The sequence below is a fragment of the Phaethon lepturus genome, unplaced genomic scaffold (assembly GCF_000687285.1).
Source record: "Phaethon lepturus isolate BGI_N335 unplaced genomic scaffold, ASM68728v1 scaffold12798, whole genome shotgun sequence".
In the NCBI taxonomy this organism is placed as follows: domain Eukaryota; kingdom Metazoa; phylum Chordata; class Aves; order Phaethontiformes; family Phaethontidae; genus Phaethon; species Phaethon lepturus.
In genome coordinates, this window is record NW_010558348.1 from 1 (window position 1) to 17,414 (window position 17,414).

At 38.6% G+C, this 17,414-nt stretch overlaps 2 protein-coding genes across 2 annotated transcripts; one reads left to right on the forward strand and one right to left on the reverse strand.

The window, feature by feature from the left end:
* Positions 1-15: 15 nt before the first annotated feature.
* PSTK (phosphoseryl-tRNA kinase) lies at positions 16-2,317 on the forward strand (the record flags this gene model as incomplete). The annotated part of the gene is made up of 5 exons (XM_010293041.1): positions 16-151; positions 587-785; positions 1,236-1,311; positions 1,806-1,899; positions 2,112-2,317. Coding segments are annotated over 5 exons (711 nt in total), but the record flags the coding sequence as incomplete, so codon positions are not given.
* Positions 2,318-7,286: 4,969 nt separating this feature from the next.
* Positions 7,287-14,445, reverse strand: IKZF5 (IKAROS family zinc finger 5 (Pegasus)). Its single transcript, XM_010293040.1, has 3 exons — positions 14,313-14,445; positions 13,852-14,034; positions 7,287-8,532 (listed from the first exon to the last, which is right to left on the reverse strand). Exons 1-3 carry the CDS (start codon positions 14,443-14,445, stop codon positions 7,589-7,591), a joined length of 1,260 nt encoding a protein of 419 aa, XP_010291342.1. The 3' UTR covers positions 7,287-7,588.
* Positions 14,446-17,414: the final 2,969 nt, after the last annotated feature.

The following is a 17,414-nucleotide window of genomic DNA, read 5'->3' on the forward strand; positions in this document are numbered from 1 at the left end:
GCGCAGGGGCTGCTCCCCGCAGCGGACAGTAGCGCCGGGGCTGGCCGTCACGGGGCACGCGCAGCCACGTCTAGGCCGCTCTACCTGATCCTGGATGACAATTTTTATTACCAGAGCATGAGATACGAGGTGTACCAGCTGGCTCGCAAATGTAATTACTCTTTGCCTCTGTGCGTAAGAACGCTTTCAGCTCTGTAGGAAATCCAGTTTTCTTTAACTGCCTTTCTTCTAAGTACTCTTGCAGGACATATGTTATTCTTAATTGCTAGACTCCTGCAGTAGAGTAAGCATCAACTTAACTTTACTACTGTATTACTAGAAATAGCTAGGTCACTTAAAGCCTTTCTGAGGTATGTTGATCTCAGAAATTACTACTTGAGCAGTCTTGAAGGTAAAATAGTTTGTATTCCTTCCAGGTTTTGTAGTCTTTTCAGGTTTTGTAGTCTTTTCAGGTTTTGTAGTCTTTCTAGGCTGAGAACTAGTGTAGAAATTACTCATTCATGCAAAGCCTTTCTCGTGCATGTTGCTCTCTGAAATTTTTACTTCAACAGTTTGAAGGTAAAATTGTCCGTTTATGTTCTTTTAGATTCCTTGAGCTTCTGCCAGTTATTTTTAGAGTGTCCACTTGAATGCTGCTTGCAGAGAAATCGTCTAAGAAGTCATCCGTTACCTGACCAGACAATTTATTTAATGGCAAGAAAAATAGAAATGCCAGATCTCAAGAAAAACACTTGGGAACGGAACAGCCTCATTCTGAAAAGTTTTGATTGCACTTCAGAGGATAAGTATGCTACTGGATTGATACTAGGGGTTTTCAATAAGTTCCGTTATCATAAACAAGGTTTTTACTCTATCTAAAAAATATATGTAAAAAATGTTCCAAATAGTGATTTTTGGAAGCCAGTCTATTGTACACAGTACATGCCAGTTGTTGGGAACATACAGCCATCATTCTTTGCAGAGTTCACCTCAAAACTAACTGCATTTCTAAACTGTTATGAAAATGTATGTAAATTGGCTGAAACAGCAAGACTAGAAATGATTTTCTGTGGTTTTAGTTTCAGTTGGTTTTCATCTAACTTGCTGTATAAAGATTATTTCATTGATTGCCTCATATATTTAACTGAAAACTTGGGGGTTTTTTTTCTGTGATGAGGTGTTATTACAAAATGAAAGAAAAATCTTCAGTGAAACTGTTTGATTAATGTGGCTTACTCTTTCGTTTGTGTTCTTAGTGAGCAGATTATTAGTTTGCTGGCCACAGCTTTGGAAAATCCAGTGAAGCAAAACGAGGAAAACACTGAGCAAAAGGTAGCACTGCTTGCCTTCACAGCCACAGCTCTTTCAGACAATGGTGAATGAGTTAGTTATTCCTGAACTGGATTCAGCCATGATGACAGGAATTGAGAAACAGCTAGTGCATTTCTTGATTGCAAAAGCATACAGAAAAGTTAATCCTATTTGAAATGTAAGGTACTTCTGTCACCTTATTAAGTTAAGCCACCGAAATACCGTTAAGAATACTGTTACATGTCCTATAGTAGTAAAAAGAATGCCCTTTGGAGCTCCCTCATCACACCAAGGAAAATAACATTCACTTCCTCCAGATCTTGACATAGATCTGTCTCTGGTAGTCACCCACATACATACCTGCTGCCGAAGGAGCAAGGGCACACTGCGCCAGTCACCGAGTTGCTGCTAACTTGGTACTTGTTTTCAAAGAGTACTTCAGAAGTTGATGACAGTCTAAATCAAATTTAATGTGTTTGCACTTATTCTTCCTTTCTGTTGGTCACCCTGGATAGGAGGCAGATCGAGCCATCTGTGCAGCTAGTACTGTCCATCAGGCTGATCAGACATGCAGACGAATCATCTCTCAGGCAATGAAGGATGCAAAAGGTACACGTAGCATATTTGACACGCTAGCTGGTGACATAAGACTAAACCTATGAAATTCCTTCAGGGTAAATTGTTAAGGAATTCCAACCCTGCAGGTGTGATTGAGGCCATATCCAGAAGTCTGGTCACAGTTATTTGTAGAATGTGAGATAAAGTCTGTAAATTTTGTCTTTAAACATTAAGTTAAAAGTTCAGCTGTAATTTTCTTTTAGATAAAAATGTACTCCCAAGCAAGATGAAGAACCTGGCAGAAGAACTCAACAAACTCAAAGCAGAATTTTTGGAGGACTTGCGGCAAGGAAGTAATTTGAAAAGCCAAATTTGCATACAAAATCAATATTCTGACCTTGCTACAAATGCAATTTCTTCATTCCAACATGAGGCAGCCAATGTAGTTAATAAATATATTTTTAAATAATGATATAATGTTGTGGGTTTGGGGTTTTTTGGGGTTGTTTTAAAAAAAAAAAAGAGTTCAGAGTGTTTAAAATGCAGTACTGTTTCAGCAGCAGTGCTAAAAACATCTGAGATAACAGCTTCCTTCTCTGGAGGCTTGTGCCTTCTCTAACTCCTCTCCCTGTATTATGGAAGAGAAATGCAGGCTAGTGCACTCTGTTTGACTTTGAAGATCAAGCCAAGAAGAAACCATTCTTAGATTTTAAATTCCACAGAATCATAAGAAAAGTTATCCTGAGAGGAACACCCAGAAGTCTAGATCTAGTCCCGTTTCCTGCTTACAGCAGGACTAACCTCAAGCTGGATCAGCTTTCTCAGAGCCTCCTCCAGCTGTGGTTTTGAAGAGCACCTTGGATGGGGACCTGCTCTGCACTGTCAAACAGGTAGCTGAGCACTTCCAGAGAACACATGTCTGGGAAGGTATCAAAACAGGAAGCGAGCTGGCTGGCTCTTGGCTTCTCAGCTTGTTTCCCTGACAGAAACTGCAATGAATCAGAATCTTGAGAGTTGTATGCACATATGTGGGATTAACTCCCATGTCCAACAGAACTTAAAACTTGGTGCCACCTTCAAAGGCGCTAATAACATACATAGAAGGTCCATATGCAGTGACAACCATGATGAAAACTCTAATTTCAGACACAGCAGCTCTTTTGGTAAGAAGGAATTACGAGTGTGAGGAAACAAAGGATTTGAAGATGACCAAATGTGCAAGTTAACAGTGGAAAGGAGTAAAAGCGTGTCCTGGTTCAGCACTAAAATTAAGCATTTTCAAGTTAAGCAAACTGAAACATAAATGCAGTGTTCCTTGTTTACCCAAAAGGCATACTTACCTTCCTTACCATATCTAGACTACAGCTAGTCATGAGCAGTTCACCAGTTCCACCTGTTGAAGCATATGCAATTAACTAACATGAGACTTAATGAGAAAGTGTTATTTTATTCATATCTTACAAAAAGCAAAGCTTCACAACATGAGCTACACTAGATATAGTAATTTCAGAATTAACCTTGTCATCTGAAAACATTCACTACACAATAAAATTTATTTTACAACTCTAACAGGTTTCATTTTTGCATACAAAATATGCTCTTTACACTGAAATACATATTATTAACAAAGCAGGTACTGAGAAGCACATACACAAAGATTGCTCAATGAAAAACGCTTCAGTAGGGGATAGATTTCCTGCAGCAGAACATCCATTTGCTGTAGATTTTCAAAGAAGCTCAACATTAATAGAAAACTTGCCAGTGAAGACTTCTAAATTACATTCCCTTCGTCAAAAATAAACAAAAAACAAACAAGCAAACCCCCCAAACATTCTGGAACAAAACAAGTAGCAACAGATCATTTTGCTAGGAAACACTGTTGGAACACGTCTTCCAGCACTGAGTAGTATGTTAAAATGCCAATCAACATTTTATGTCAAAATCCTCTTCACCTAAACATACATCTGTGAAAAAGCAACTATTTTTTCCCTATTAGCTGCTTCACAGTTGGTTTAAGTATTAACCAAGATAATTACTAAGATCTTCAGTGTAATATTTTCATGTTTGTTGGAAAATTCAGTCTCAAAATAAGAAGTCTGTATCAAGAGTACTACAAATAGTGCATATTAAAAATGTCAACAAATTATAAAATATTACAATAAAACCAAAAACCCCACAAAGTTAATGTTTTGCAACTACAGAACTTAACAGAGTCATTTTGGCTCATTCCCAAACTTCCCTGTTAATAACAGTTAAAATGCTAATCACCACCTTATAAGGATCTGTGTTTTCTTAAAAAAAAAAAGTTAGTGCAGTGTAGCACATGGAGAACTCAATACGAAAAGTCCTAACTGAGGACTCGATCCTACAATTCCTGACAAGTAGCCCTCACTGACTCTGCGTAAGGCCTGCTTCTGTAAGGGAATTGTCAGGACCACCCTCTAAAACAATTTTCCAGTACTAATTCCGGTCTTTAAATTATCGTAAATAGTATGAAAATACACCTCCCAAACCTACTCAGTAGACAGAAGGATATAGATAGGGTTACTGTTTGGCACAGCTGAACACACGGTATTGTGTTAGAAGATTAAGAATCCTAGGCCAGAAGGTGGCCTTCTGTGAAGGTCTAGGATGTCAGCAGGGATCCACCCCACAGCTCTGGCTGCAGAATCAAGGTATGAGCACCAAAGCCTGCTGCTGCTGCCCAAGAACGCCCTTGCAGATAGGAGCTTGCACATGGAAAGAAGGGAAAATATTTTTATCATTGTTCAACAGTTCAGAGATGGTCAAGCTAATTTTCTTTTCCTTAGGTAATCTGAAACTGAAACAATGCTATTAACAGTGTTAAAATACTTCTAAACAACAGTTTGCAAGGCTTTGGGGTTAGATTTTTTTCATACTGGATTCTATTATTAAGAACACATATTCCCCTGCAACAGAAGATCCCCTCCTAAATGAAGGCCCCTTTTCAATAAGATCACGCAGGCTTCCTCTTGCTACCAGCTACTCTATTAGTGACTTAACTATTCTCCTATCTAAAATTTCATTCAGGGGCATCACAGTTCAGAAGTCATTCTTCTAAATTGCCAAATCATTAGCCAACACAGAAAGAAAAGTCTATAATGTTTACAAGCACTGCCAATTAAAGTCCTAATAGATCACAAACCATGTAAATGAAATGGAAGGATGAAATCTCAACATTTGTGCACACTGGAGTTAACCTCCCTACTGATACCAAGAGGGAGAAAGGCTGGAGCCACAAACCAAGGAGAACTTGGCTGTTGCGATCGGCATCATTCAGTATTGGAAGGTGCTCCTTGAAGCACCACCATTTCAGATGTTTCCTTGCAGCTGCTAGAGCCTAGGAACAAAAGTTTGCATCATCTATCAAAACGCAAGGAAAATGACCTTTATAAATTACTAATTGTAATGGTCTTCAACCGTAACACCTGTTGTCCTCATATTGTATTTTAGCCAAATTTAGATTTTTAGAATGTGTCAGTATGTGATCAAAAGAGCGCTATCATTTCTACATTATTCTTTGACTGGAACAGTCACGTTACAAAACCCGTACAGGAGCAGTAACTTCCAACTGGATTCCAGTTCAGTCAACTTCTCGTCCTTAAAATAAAGGACTCCGTATGTTTATGCACAGAGAGTTGCAGTTTTGCTTATAAAATAAATTTTCAAAGTATAAAGCAACAAAGAGATATTTTGGAATTATAAACTGTCATTATGAAAAATGGAAATTACATTCCGTTTTTACAACTCCACTGAAATGAAAAAAAAAAATTCAGGTTTTTCAGGCCTGAAACCAAAAACATTTTTAGGAGCGATAGTGTGTTGTCATTCATCTTCGCTACATTGGAAATACTTCCGTGGCATATTTTTGACCTCATTACTACAAGACTACATGCAGCCAAGAATCCGGTTCCTTCAGCTGGTTACTTAAGCATGGTAAAGTCAACAGTAGTTAAGTTAGGTAGAGAGAAACATATTTGGTTCCCAAATTTCTAATTCATTAAAGTCAAAATTACTTCTAAAGCTCAAATTCTCAGAAGGGTGGTTTTTCCTGCATTGATCTCACATTGAAGTCATTGTAAGTTTTTCCACTGGCCTCAGGAAGCTTTCGCTTCCATCACAATATAAATTTGAATAAGCCAAACATTTGCTATTCAGATTCCAAACTTTGACTTGCAGAACATCAATAAAATCTTCCTGCTTTTAATAAAACATATTTGCTGCCATATTTTGCTGATAGTAAAGGGGGAATATATAAGGGAAGATTTAATTTGTCTCAAGTAAGACAAACTAAGGTAAAAGTGCATGTCTAAACATGGGAAAAGTAACAGTTACTCACTTTTTTGAAACATTACAAATTCCTGTGTAGCACATTAAGAGCTTTTCTTAATTTTGCTAGGATGTTGTATTTATTAAAGTGCCTGTCTGTTAGCCTAGGTGCTTCTAAAGCAAGATGTACAGTATAAAAAAAACATAAGGATGTGCAATGGACTTCATGTACATCTTTTGTTACCATTTGCCACCTACAACTGTTAATCACAATGACTTCAAATGTAGTCAGCCGATATTCCTTTGCCTACTACATCAACAGTTCAGAAAACCCAGAAGCCCTTCCCCTTATTTCTAGCACACCAAAAGGACAACAAATCTGGGGGAGGGGACAAGACAAAGTGACTTCCAAGTTAGCTGAAGTTTACAATAAACTAGATGATACAGCTTTCAAACATACAAGAAACGTACCAGTTTTAGCGTGGCCTGAGATAAAACTGAACAAATTATTTTTAATTTGTAAACCTCTTTTTTTGTTTCTATTAGAACTTCTACCACCAAGATAGAAGTCTAGTTGTGCAAATTGTAGATATCTGTACAAATTAGTTTAAGGCAGTTAATCTCATGGAATATATATTAGTTCTAGAAGCTCTTTATTATGACTGTTTAAAAATTACCACCTTTTTAAAAGAATGACATGTAAAATTTTGGTAAGTGTAGTTTAGAATAACATGTCATATTTAATTTTTCTTTTGTACAACTAGTGAATGACAAGCTTTTAACTCTTCCTTTTTTCCTAACAGAGTTTCATTCACAATAACCTGTTATCTTCTAGTTTTGTGATGAGTTTTTAAAATAATAGTTAGTGTTTGAGCCCTAGCATGAAAAGTTTTGGCTATACTAAGCAAAAACTTATTATTAACCTTCATCAGATGAAAGCAAGATTTATCCCAAATTTAATTTTTATGTGAAAGTTGCTTCTGTTTCTTTTTCCAATTTGGAGGAGCTAAGTTTTTAAGGATGTCTCCAAAGTAACCATATGTGTCATTGCATTAACCTTCCATATTTTATGGTTAATATATTTTGTTTTGCCTAGTAAACAATCTGACGATTGCATCCTATGTTTCAGGACACACATTCTGCTTCTACACTTGTAGAACGTTTCTTGGGATTAAGTGCAAGCAACTTAAATTCAGCAACCAAAGCATGTAAATGCATTCCAACTCTTACAGCACACTCTCAGCTTTTTTGAAAGGCTACGTATAAAATAACCACCGCATCTTACACAAAATTTCCCTGGCAAGTTTTACAACAACATAGAAATTAATTTGTTTCCTCTGTCGAATTGATTAATGTGAAGATTCCTTATGGGAATGTGCAAGCTTTCCTTCAGCAAATATGAAAAATATACTGTAATATGTTAAAAAACTAAATGAAAGCATGTTCTCAGTCAATGTTGACTATGTTGGCCTCTTGCAAAATGGCAAGCAAAGTCATACTTATTTTTACACTTACACCCACATATGTTGCACTGAAAAGGATTTTCAAATCCATGACATCCCATGTGAATAGTATAAAGGATATTGTCCGCAAAGTACATGTCACAGTGTTGGCAGTGATGCAGAAGCTGAGGGTCCTGAACTGGAAGGGTTGGAGCTGGAGTACTTGGTTGACTGTTACTTATGCTGGGAGTACTGGTGCGGGCACTGCGGTCACTGCTGGGACCTGCCACAGGACTATAGTTCCTTTGATTGTGTGTGGGCCGAGGATCTGGGCTGGTTGGAGATGAAGTTTGAGGAATACTTGCTGACACAGCTGAAACTACTGCAGGTGCAGCAGGCTGCTGTATCATGAAAGGCTTTTCATCTTGACAGGAAACAACATCAGGAGAGGCTGGATTTTGGTTTTCAGGTGGCAAGCTAGATAACTGTCCAGCTAATGTAGAGAGCTGGTTTAAAGGATTATCTACCATGAGGTCTTGTGGATCTCTTGGCAACCCACTGCTCTGGGTTGTTTTTGTCATGCTCTCGTACGCTTCAGTTTGGATATTTGGGATTTCATGAGTGAAATCATTAAGGTAGTCTGGTTTCTGAACCACCATGGAAGGTGGACTCAAATTAATTAATGCTCTTCTGCTGTACCCCAAATTGCTGGTCTTCTTCTGCAAAACACCCCACATTTTCTTGCTGCTTAGGGAAGACCTTGTACCCTTGATAGGCACCATTTTATGTTTGCGCCTGCGGTGGTGAGATAAGTTGCTTCTGTCACTGCAGCGAAAGGAACACAGTTCACATTTGTATGGTTTTTCACCAGTATGTGATCGCATGTGAGCTTCCAGATGACGTTCATAAGCTGATGCAAAGGGACACAAATGGCATCTGTGTGGCTTCTCACCTAGAAAATTAAAATAGATTATGCTACAGGATCTCATAGAGTGCTTGAAAAAGGCTTTTCATGGAACAGAAAGTAGCTAACTGGGAGCTGCTAATTAAACAGTTCATTTTCAGCTTCAGTCATTGCTGGTCTTGAGTTTAGCTGGTTATTTGGTGGAAGACATTGAGACATCTCTGCCCCACCCAAGTGACAGCAAGCATAAGAACAAAATGTGACCAGAATTAGCATAACAGATAACCTGACTAGGAATTGCAGCAATGATGCCAAGGACTGAACGCAATGACATTGTGTAGTGCTCTTAACTGGATCCAAACTCTACCTCACCTATAAAGTACATAAAGGAACGTCTGTACCACCAAAATGTAGTAATTCTTAATGATAACTGTGTTTAAACACTGAGGGAAGGTATCCTTTTGGTATCTTCCAAAAATTCCTACCTTTAAACATCCTGGAACTATTATCTAAATAAGCCACGTACACATGCACCCACTCAAGAACTCAATTTTGAAAAAGGATCCTATGGCTAAAGAGTTATTGCAGGAAACAAAAGCCAGCTAATCCCTGGACAGCTGTGTGCTCTCTCTTAAGACATGATAGTACCAGATATTCTCCTTTCTGATAGGTACAACTTTGCTCTTCTATGATATGATATTTAGAGATATTCACACTAATGCTTTTAAAAGTATTTAGAAAACTTTCAAACATAATTACAGCACATTTGTAACATAACACTTTGTGACTTTTTATTTTCTTTTCATAGACTGATATTTTAGGAGCTTTTAGATCCAGGTCTGCAATGTTAGAAATGCCTAAAGGATTTGAGGCATGTTCAGATGCTGAAATAAAACACCATCTCATCTTCTCATCTAGAATGCCAGGTCAATCTCTAGAATACTTTTGTGAACTGACTGTTGCCAAATGGCACTACAAACTCCAAAAAAATGAGAGTGGGCTCCTTCTCTTCAGTCTTTACAGTTGTTTTTTTAAGCATTTTATACTATTTTAAATACAGGGCAACACATCTGTTTTGTGGCTTTCAAAGTTCATTGAGAACAACTGTAAAAGCCAGAGATCTGGCTTTTCTGTAAAATTCTGTAATCCCAGAGATCTGAGATTTTACAGAATGCAGCGAGGCAGCCCTGCAAGCACTGTATAGGCCCCATAAGATGGCATGTGAACTGATACAGAAAGCTTCCCATGCTGAGCATCCCACAGTTTGGAATCAAACCTGGGATAACTGAATAGAAGATTTCCCCCCCCCATCACTAGCTCTTCAAGAGGAAAGAAAGCAATTTTTGTGCTGCCTCTAAGTATCTCATTTGCACCAACTGAAACCATGATTTCTCCACAAGCACACATATGTATTCAGCTATATACACACATGCATGTGTTTGTAAAGATCTGGAGATTTGGTACAAACAACAATGTAAAAAGACTGATGCATTCACAAAGAACTTGTCAATCCGAATGGTCTTATTTCATTCTAAACTTGTTACACAAAGATTTGCATCCCATATTGCACGCCCTTAATACAACACAGCTGGTGAACTACTAATTACACTGCTGTCAGACCCAGCACTAATTACACTGCTGTCAGACCCAGCATGAAGATAATTCTGCAGTAAGTTGCGTGATCACGCCTGGGTCATAATTACTTTGGCAGATAGCCTGCTGCACTTGCATGTTATCCAAGATGCATTACCTGTTCACTTATATTGCTCCGAGGCTACTAGTCAACTATTACTTCCTTATTTTAATGCTGATTCAGTCACTCTGAGCCTTCATAGTCCATGCAATCCATCTCTTGGCCCTTTGCCATGCTTCCCCACCATGCTTCTGAGCAAAACACTCAGGTCTTGGATCTCCTTGCCCTTGAGCAACGACCAAAAAAACCCAAACAATAAAACCAAGCAAACAAAAAACCCAACCCCACACACTGTCCTGGTTTCGGCTGGGATAGAGTTAGTTTTCTTCCTAGTAGCTGGTATAGTGCTGTGTTTTGGATTTGGGATGAATAAGAATGTTGGTAACGTACTGAGGTTTTCAGTTGCTGCTAAGCAGCCCAAGGACTGTCCAGCTTCTCATGCTGGCCTGCCAGTGAGAATGCAGGGAGTGCACGGGAAGCTGGGAAGGGACACAGCCAGGACAGCTGACCCAAACTGGCCAAAGGGATATTCCATCCCATACAACATCATGCTCAGTATATAAACTGGGGGGGTTGGCTGGGTTGGGCTGCTGCTTGGGAACGGGCTGGGCATCGGTTGGCAGGTGGTGAGCAATTGCATTGTGCATCACTTGTTTTGTACATTCTTTTATCATTTTTTCTCCCTTTTCTGTTCTATTAAACTGTCTTTACCTCAACCCATGAATTTTACTTCTGAGTGAGCGAACAGCTGTGTGTTTAGCTGCCTGCTGGGTTAAACCACAACACACCCCAAACCTTCCCTGTTCTGGAGTGCCCTGTCTCTGTACAAAGAAACAAAGGGGCTTTCTACCATTAAGGTAGTGGCAAAGCGGTGTTGCCATCAGGACACCATGCAGCGCTGTATTAAAATTAAGGATATTAAAATATTACTGTAAAAAGTCAAAGGGGAAATTATACAGGAAAACAAAAAGGCCTCTGGCAGCCTGAGATTCTTGTCTATATGATAAAACTGAACAGATTGGTATATGGAAATGAACTGTTATCATTGTACACTCACTAGTATTTCATTAGGCATCAGATACGTTTGAGCCAGTAATCTGGCTATAAAACATTCACTGTGTGAAGGTGTGTCCAAATTGCTGAAGCTCTTTGATACACACTAGGCTGACATCCCCTGTATCCCACTCTCACTGCTAGCTAGCTTTCTGAAACAGAAATAATTCAGACTGCATGACACTGCAGTAGAGTGATGCGTGCATTTCGATTTGGCTACCTTCTCCTAGCACCTCTATCAAAGTTTCTTTGATCAAATGAGTCATGCACATACCCTCTGATAACGGGAATGCCTGCAGCAGCACTGAGACAACAGTCATCCCACATGTAAAGCACTGTTCCTCTGGTATAATGATAACAGTATCATATACTATAATCATGGGAAACAACTCAAAATATTAGTCAAGGCACAAACCCAGAGTACTATGCCGTAAAAAACAAATTTATGTAGTTCATGGAATGTTTGCTTCTCAATAATGACCATTGGGTAAGAGATTTTTGAGGACATTTCTCAGCATCCTTATTTTTGGTTGGAATCTTTCTTGCTTTTGTAGATACTATGCTGCAACTGTGCTGAAATGGTTATAATCTGCAGCAGGTATTGTTCCGCTAGCCCTAGCCATTTAGTGACCTCTACTCCCTGAAGTAGCAGCAGGATGAGAAAGCATTCTGAAAACACAAAAGAACTGTTAACCTAAGATCTGAGAGTATAAAAAAAGGTAGGCAACTTCCTACAGTAAGAGAAGGAATGCTGACACTATAGCAATACCCACATTTTGATACTTAAAGAAGGAAAACTTGATTTTTTGCTCTCTAGTATGGCTAAAATTTATGACATTTGATACTAAGTAACGACACGGTATTTCAGTCATTCTGTTTGAGGAACCCCATGCACACCAAAGCCATCAAAACCATCTCAAGAATCAGCAAACGCACAATATCAACATTTTCTAGTAGCAATTTGTGTTTCCCGTCACAGCTCTAGCAGCCCATCTGCTCATGTCGACAGCTGGCCAGTAGTAACTGTGGGCTTGGGGACACAAGTTTTTAGATCGCAATAGCTATACACTACTGAACAGACATGAAATTTTAAAGTTGATGTTACTTCTGCATCTTTAAGTATCATTTAGAAGTCATCCTAAATTATGCCATTCACTGTAGCACGTCTGCAGTACAGTTTCTCCCACTACAATGACCCTCATTTCACAAGCTCAGAAATAGCACTGTGCAGGGCAAAGCTGTTAAAAGAAAAAATCTGTCATTGTCCACATACCATATGAGGCAAACGGACAAGAAAAAAAATGCACCAGAACACACAACTGCTTTGCAGACCTGCAGCAAGCCACATCATTAACGCTGTGTGAAATGCAGGTACGCAAGCTGCTGTATTTTATCCACTGTTAGAACTATGCAGAATTTCCACTGGGAATCTGAAAACAGTGACAGCTACACACAGAGGTAGCTCACAGTAGCACAAGAGAAGAATTTACAAGATCTTCAGTGTCTGAACCTCAGAACTCTTTGATTTCTAGCTGGTTGCCATTTTCTACCCCATTACGCCTTGTCAAAAAAAGCCAATACTGCAGCACCAGTGCAAGTAGCACCGACTTCCCCAAAACACATCCTGGGAGTTACTGTGTAGAAGCAAGGGTTCACAGCAAAGTGAGATTCTGACTAACAATAACTGTACCTAGAGAGAGCTACAATTACATCCAAGTTACAACAATGTCCTTCCTTCAAAGTAAGTCCCAGAATGCCACCTACCCAAGACAACTGAAATAACACTTAGAAGTTTTGGGACAGTCCGTACCAGACTGGAAACCTGTAAAAACTTCCATTGTTTGCAGAATACAATTTTTTTTCTTATTTGTCTATTTAGCAGCCATAAGTCTTCTGTATCAGCGTAACATACGTGGCAGGCACCAAAGTCAGACTTCACAAGGACCTTTCATTTGTCTTCTCTCATTTGACATGAAGTCAGAGCTGACTTCATGAACAGTTTAGAATATTCTAACCTTTATCGTGAGTTTTGCTTTTCGGCTTTATAAACCCAACAGTGGCAAATGCTTTTAAGCAAGGCACAGTAAGTATTTTTTCTTTTCATTACTGGAATTAACATTTATTTGTTGATATGCCCTCACATTTGAATATTCTACCAATAAGAAAACCTTATTCTTATTACTGTGTTTTGTACTTTCACATCTAGATTGTTGTACAGAACAGGAGTATTTTCATAGCTAAACAACAGAGGAAATAAATCTCCATATGGCAGCATATATGTTTTTCACTTTTCTGATTAGCAAGGAAAAACCCCAAGTTACGTTTAGGGCTCCTCAACTTACACTGATGCTTTCATGCTGAACTTTACTCTCATATATAGTTACTTCAAATCCAATAGTCTGCAATAAAAATGTCAGTAGGAATTTGTGTAATTTAAATAGGTACATGGCACACCTTTACAAAAATCAGTCTACCAAAAAAACCCAAAGGAACAGTTCTAGTTTTTGAGTAACTCTAAGAACTATCACACTGCTTGAAGATGCTAACTCCTCACATGCAAGTCATAATATTGAGAGAATACCACAATGTCTCACAGCAGAGTACTGCAGAATATTTCATACCTGTATGAATTCTGATATGCTCTATGAGCCGTGCTGTTCCTTTGCTGGCATAGTTGCAGTATCGACACTTTAACTTTCCATCAAATGTCCTTTCAAACCCATCCACTAGCATTCCTGAGTTTTCATCCAGTGAAACTTCAACGGAAGGATGATCCAGACCATTCTGATCACCTTCTGTCCCAGCTGTGAATAATGCAACAGAGATTTCAATCAAGAATTAGTGGGATACTACCTATCATGTCATATAACCTTTGCTGCTTTGTGCCCTCGGTCTTTAAATATACAGAACTATAAGAAAATACCCTGATTAAAACAAAGGTACGTACACATCTTTTGTGATGTGGAAATAACTATCAGAAATGCTGCCATACACTTGTAGTAGTCTACACAATTATCTGGAATGTAAACAGTGCAGTCATTCTCAAAAAAAATAAAATTTGATAGCACTGAAATTAGCTTACCTCCCTGAAGAGTCTCTGCTTCCTTGTCTCCACTAACTGATCCAGAAATCATATTTACATGGTGAGTCTGCTGTGTAAGATATTCCTGAAAATCTTTTACAAAGTCCAAAGGTTCTGGCTTCTTTTCACCCATATTCACTCTTTACATTTACAATCTCTTGTGCCTAGAAGAAAAAATATTTTCAAAATAGAAGTGTCATTGAATTTGAATGCATTCATAAAAACAAGTTTGGTTTTTGTTTTTGTTTGTTTGTTTGTTTAAGTGAAAGATTACTTTTATCATACAGCATGACTCAATGTGCAAATTGACAACCATAAGAATATTATTTTTAGAATTTTTAACTCATTAAAGATCATCAAATACATATTACTAGGGAAATCATTTGCAGCAACAGTAACTTAAGGACAGTATCAAATTGGATAAAATGATGTAATAACCAAAATCAACTTGCCTTTTTTTTTTATAAATGGATCATACCTGAATTTTAGTTCCCTGCTAAGTAGCAAACATGCTCCAAAATGTACTCCTAACAGGTCAGATAGAAAGCACAGAGCACAGCTTCTCCGCTTCCCCTGGAAAGAATAGAAGGAAATTTAAGTCCATTATTCTTCCCAAGCCCCATAAGTTGTAAGAAAGAAACTTGAAAAAAATATACGTGTTTTGAAAGACAGGTTCTAACACTCTACTGCTGTAAGTTTTATTAAAACAATTATACTTCCAGCAAAAAAAAATTTTTTCCTGTTTTTTGTGTGTTTTGGTTTTTTTGAAGGCATTACTACTCCTTCGTGTAACTCACTGAAAGACACTTCTCTCTCACTGATCATTTGAGTAGTTTTTCTGGTGGACATAGTTTCTCTCGTGAATGTGGCTGCAAAAAATCCCAAAGTGGGTAAGTCAGTCATGGCAACTGTTATGTTGGAAAACCACCTGAATGTTGCTGATTAGCAAAGACAAAAAGAAGCCTTATAAAAAGCAGTATTTCATAGTTCTCCCAAAATTTTAGTTTCCTATCCTGCATAAAAGCCTTAATCCAATTTATTATTTTGCATTGAAATAAAATAAAATATTCACTAGAAGTCAGCAGTCATGCTCTTTTCTGGGACTGTAAATTACAAACCTCTACAGCCTCAGTTTGCGAAGAGAGAACTTAGGATTCAGTTGGAAAGAGGGCAATGAAAGAGGGCAATGAGTCCATCACATTATTATTCTTGCAGACTACAAGCAGAAATAATTTCTAATGCTAATTATTTATGATGCTTCTTATTTTCAATAAGTACCTTTTTCTTTTCCAAGAGCTACTAGACAAAACATTAGGTGACCTACAAAAAACTCAAGTCCCAAGTTTGAGACCACATTTAAACACATCCTCCTGTATTTTCAGTTATTTACAAATGTTACTTCACTTTTTGGCATGCAGATGAGTATGTTCTTTCACATCATACCCAAGTGTGCTCAATTATCATCATTATTATCACCATTAAATTAGTTTTTAACACATCTTTATGTACCAGTTTTGCCTACCCTCTTTCAGGTGTCACCAGCCTTGTGTAGGCTTAAGTTAATTTGTGTTCCATTTGTTGGTGTCTCCTGCAATAAAAAAAAAGAGAAGGCTATGAATTAAAGATATGGAAGAGAAATACACAACAATGTAATGTAGAGTACTGACCAGGCCAACTTTCATCAAATTATAATAATAAAAATTAACAATTTAAAATTAAACCATTCTAAATGTTAAATGGTTCAACATGAAACAACGCTAAAGGTCCATATTTCACAGAAGAGTCTGTGTATCCCTTTGTGTAAGGCACAAAAGCTTATTTGACTTATTACTTTTATAATGACATTTAATTTTTAAAGAAAATGACACAAAATTTTAAAAATCTCATTGGGGAAAAGACATTATTTTGGGGATCAACTCCATAAAACTTCCTTTCTCTGCCTCATCGATTTAATTTGAAAACATTCATTTATTTTTTTTATGTCAATGGAGGTAAGTTGCAACAATTTAAGCATCGCCTCAAACCTCTACATTTCTAAGCACAAAAGAACCTTTTGTGATTTTATGTGGTATTTTTTACAGCTATACAACCAGCAGTTCCCTTTTTCAGGGAAAAAGGATACAGATCAGATGCTTGATATTGTCGCTACTGCAAACTAGTAAATGCAGTTTTAATTACTAGAACCTGAGCAGACCAGCTCCTGTTTCATGCACTCGAATGGGCTTATCACAACACATGTCCCTCAAGTTCTATTTATACGGAACATTTTCTGCACAGAAAACTATATCTTCTCCAGCTTTATACGCTGATGGGTAGAATATGGGCTATTCATTTTCTACACAGGCACAACTGTTGGATTTAACATTTGTTACAGTGCTGATATGTACTAAGTTTATTGTCTAAACAGTGCTATAGGATGTGCTAGGACAAGATGTATTGTAAGTATTTTAGCTAAAGAAAATAATTCAAACACAGTAAAACCAGTAGTTTAACACACAGAGTAAGAACTCACTCTGCAGTAATTATAAAAGAACATATGTCTACAAGCACATGTATGCGTCAAGTTTTAAGGAATCAAGGGAAAAAACGGGGTGGAGGGGGGAGATCTCTCTGCCCCAGCCTCATCTTCTCCAGTGCAAATTACTTAAAACTAAAAAAACGAAGGAAGAAGGATCCCAAACTCTAACCAAACCACTCCTGCTCCTTCTCAAAGGGGTTTGCGAGTGGGAAGGGGAAGAGGAAGCACAGCGTTGGCGGCTGCCGGGCCGAGCCCTACGACCTGTCAGCAGCCACGGAAAACTGCCGGTTGCTCCGCCACCCCCTTTCCACGCCAGACGGTCTACGAACACCCCCGCGTTTCCTTCAGCTTTCTCCGACCCACGCCGCCCTCACTCGTGGGCGGGAAGCGACACCCGCGTAAACTGGGTGTCCCCCCTCTCCGGCTTCAAAACAAGGGAAAAAACGAAGAGCTGCGCCGGCTTCCCCCACCACTGCCCACCCGCTCCGCGCTGGGAGCCGAGAGCAACCTCCCACGGCACGGCACGGCGCCCCCGCCGCCCAGCCCCCCTCACGTCAAAGGGAGGCCCCAGCGGAGACCCCGTG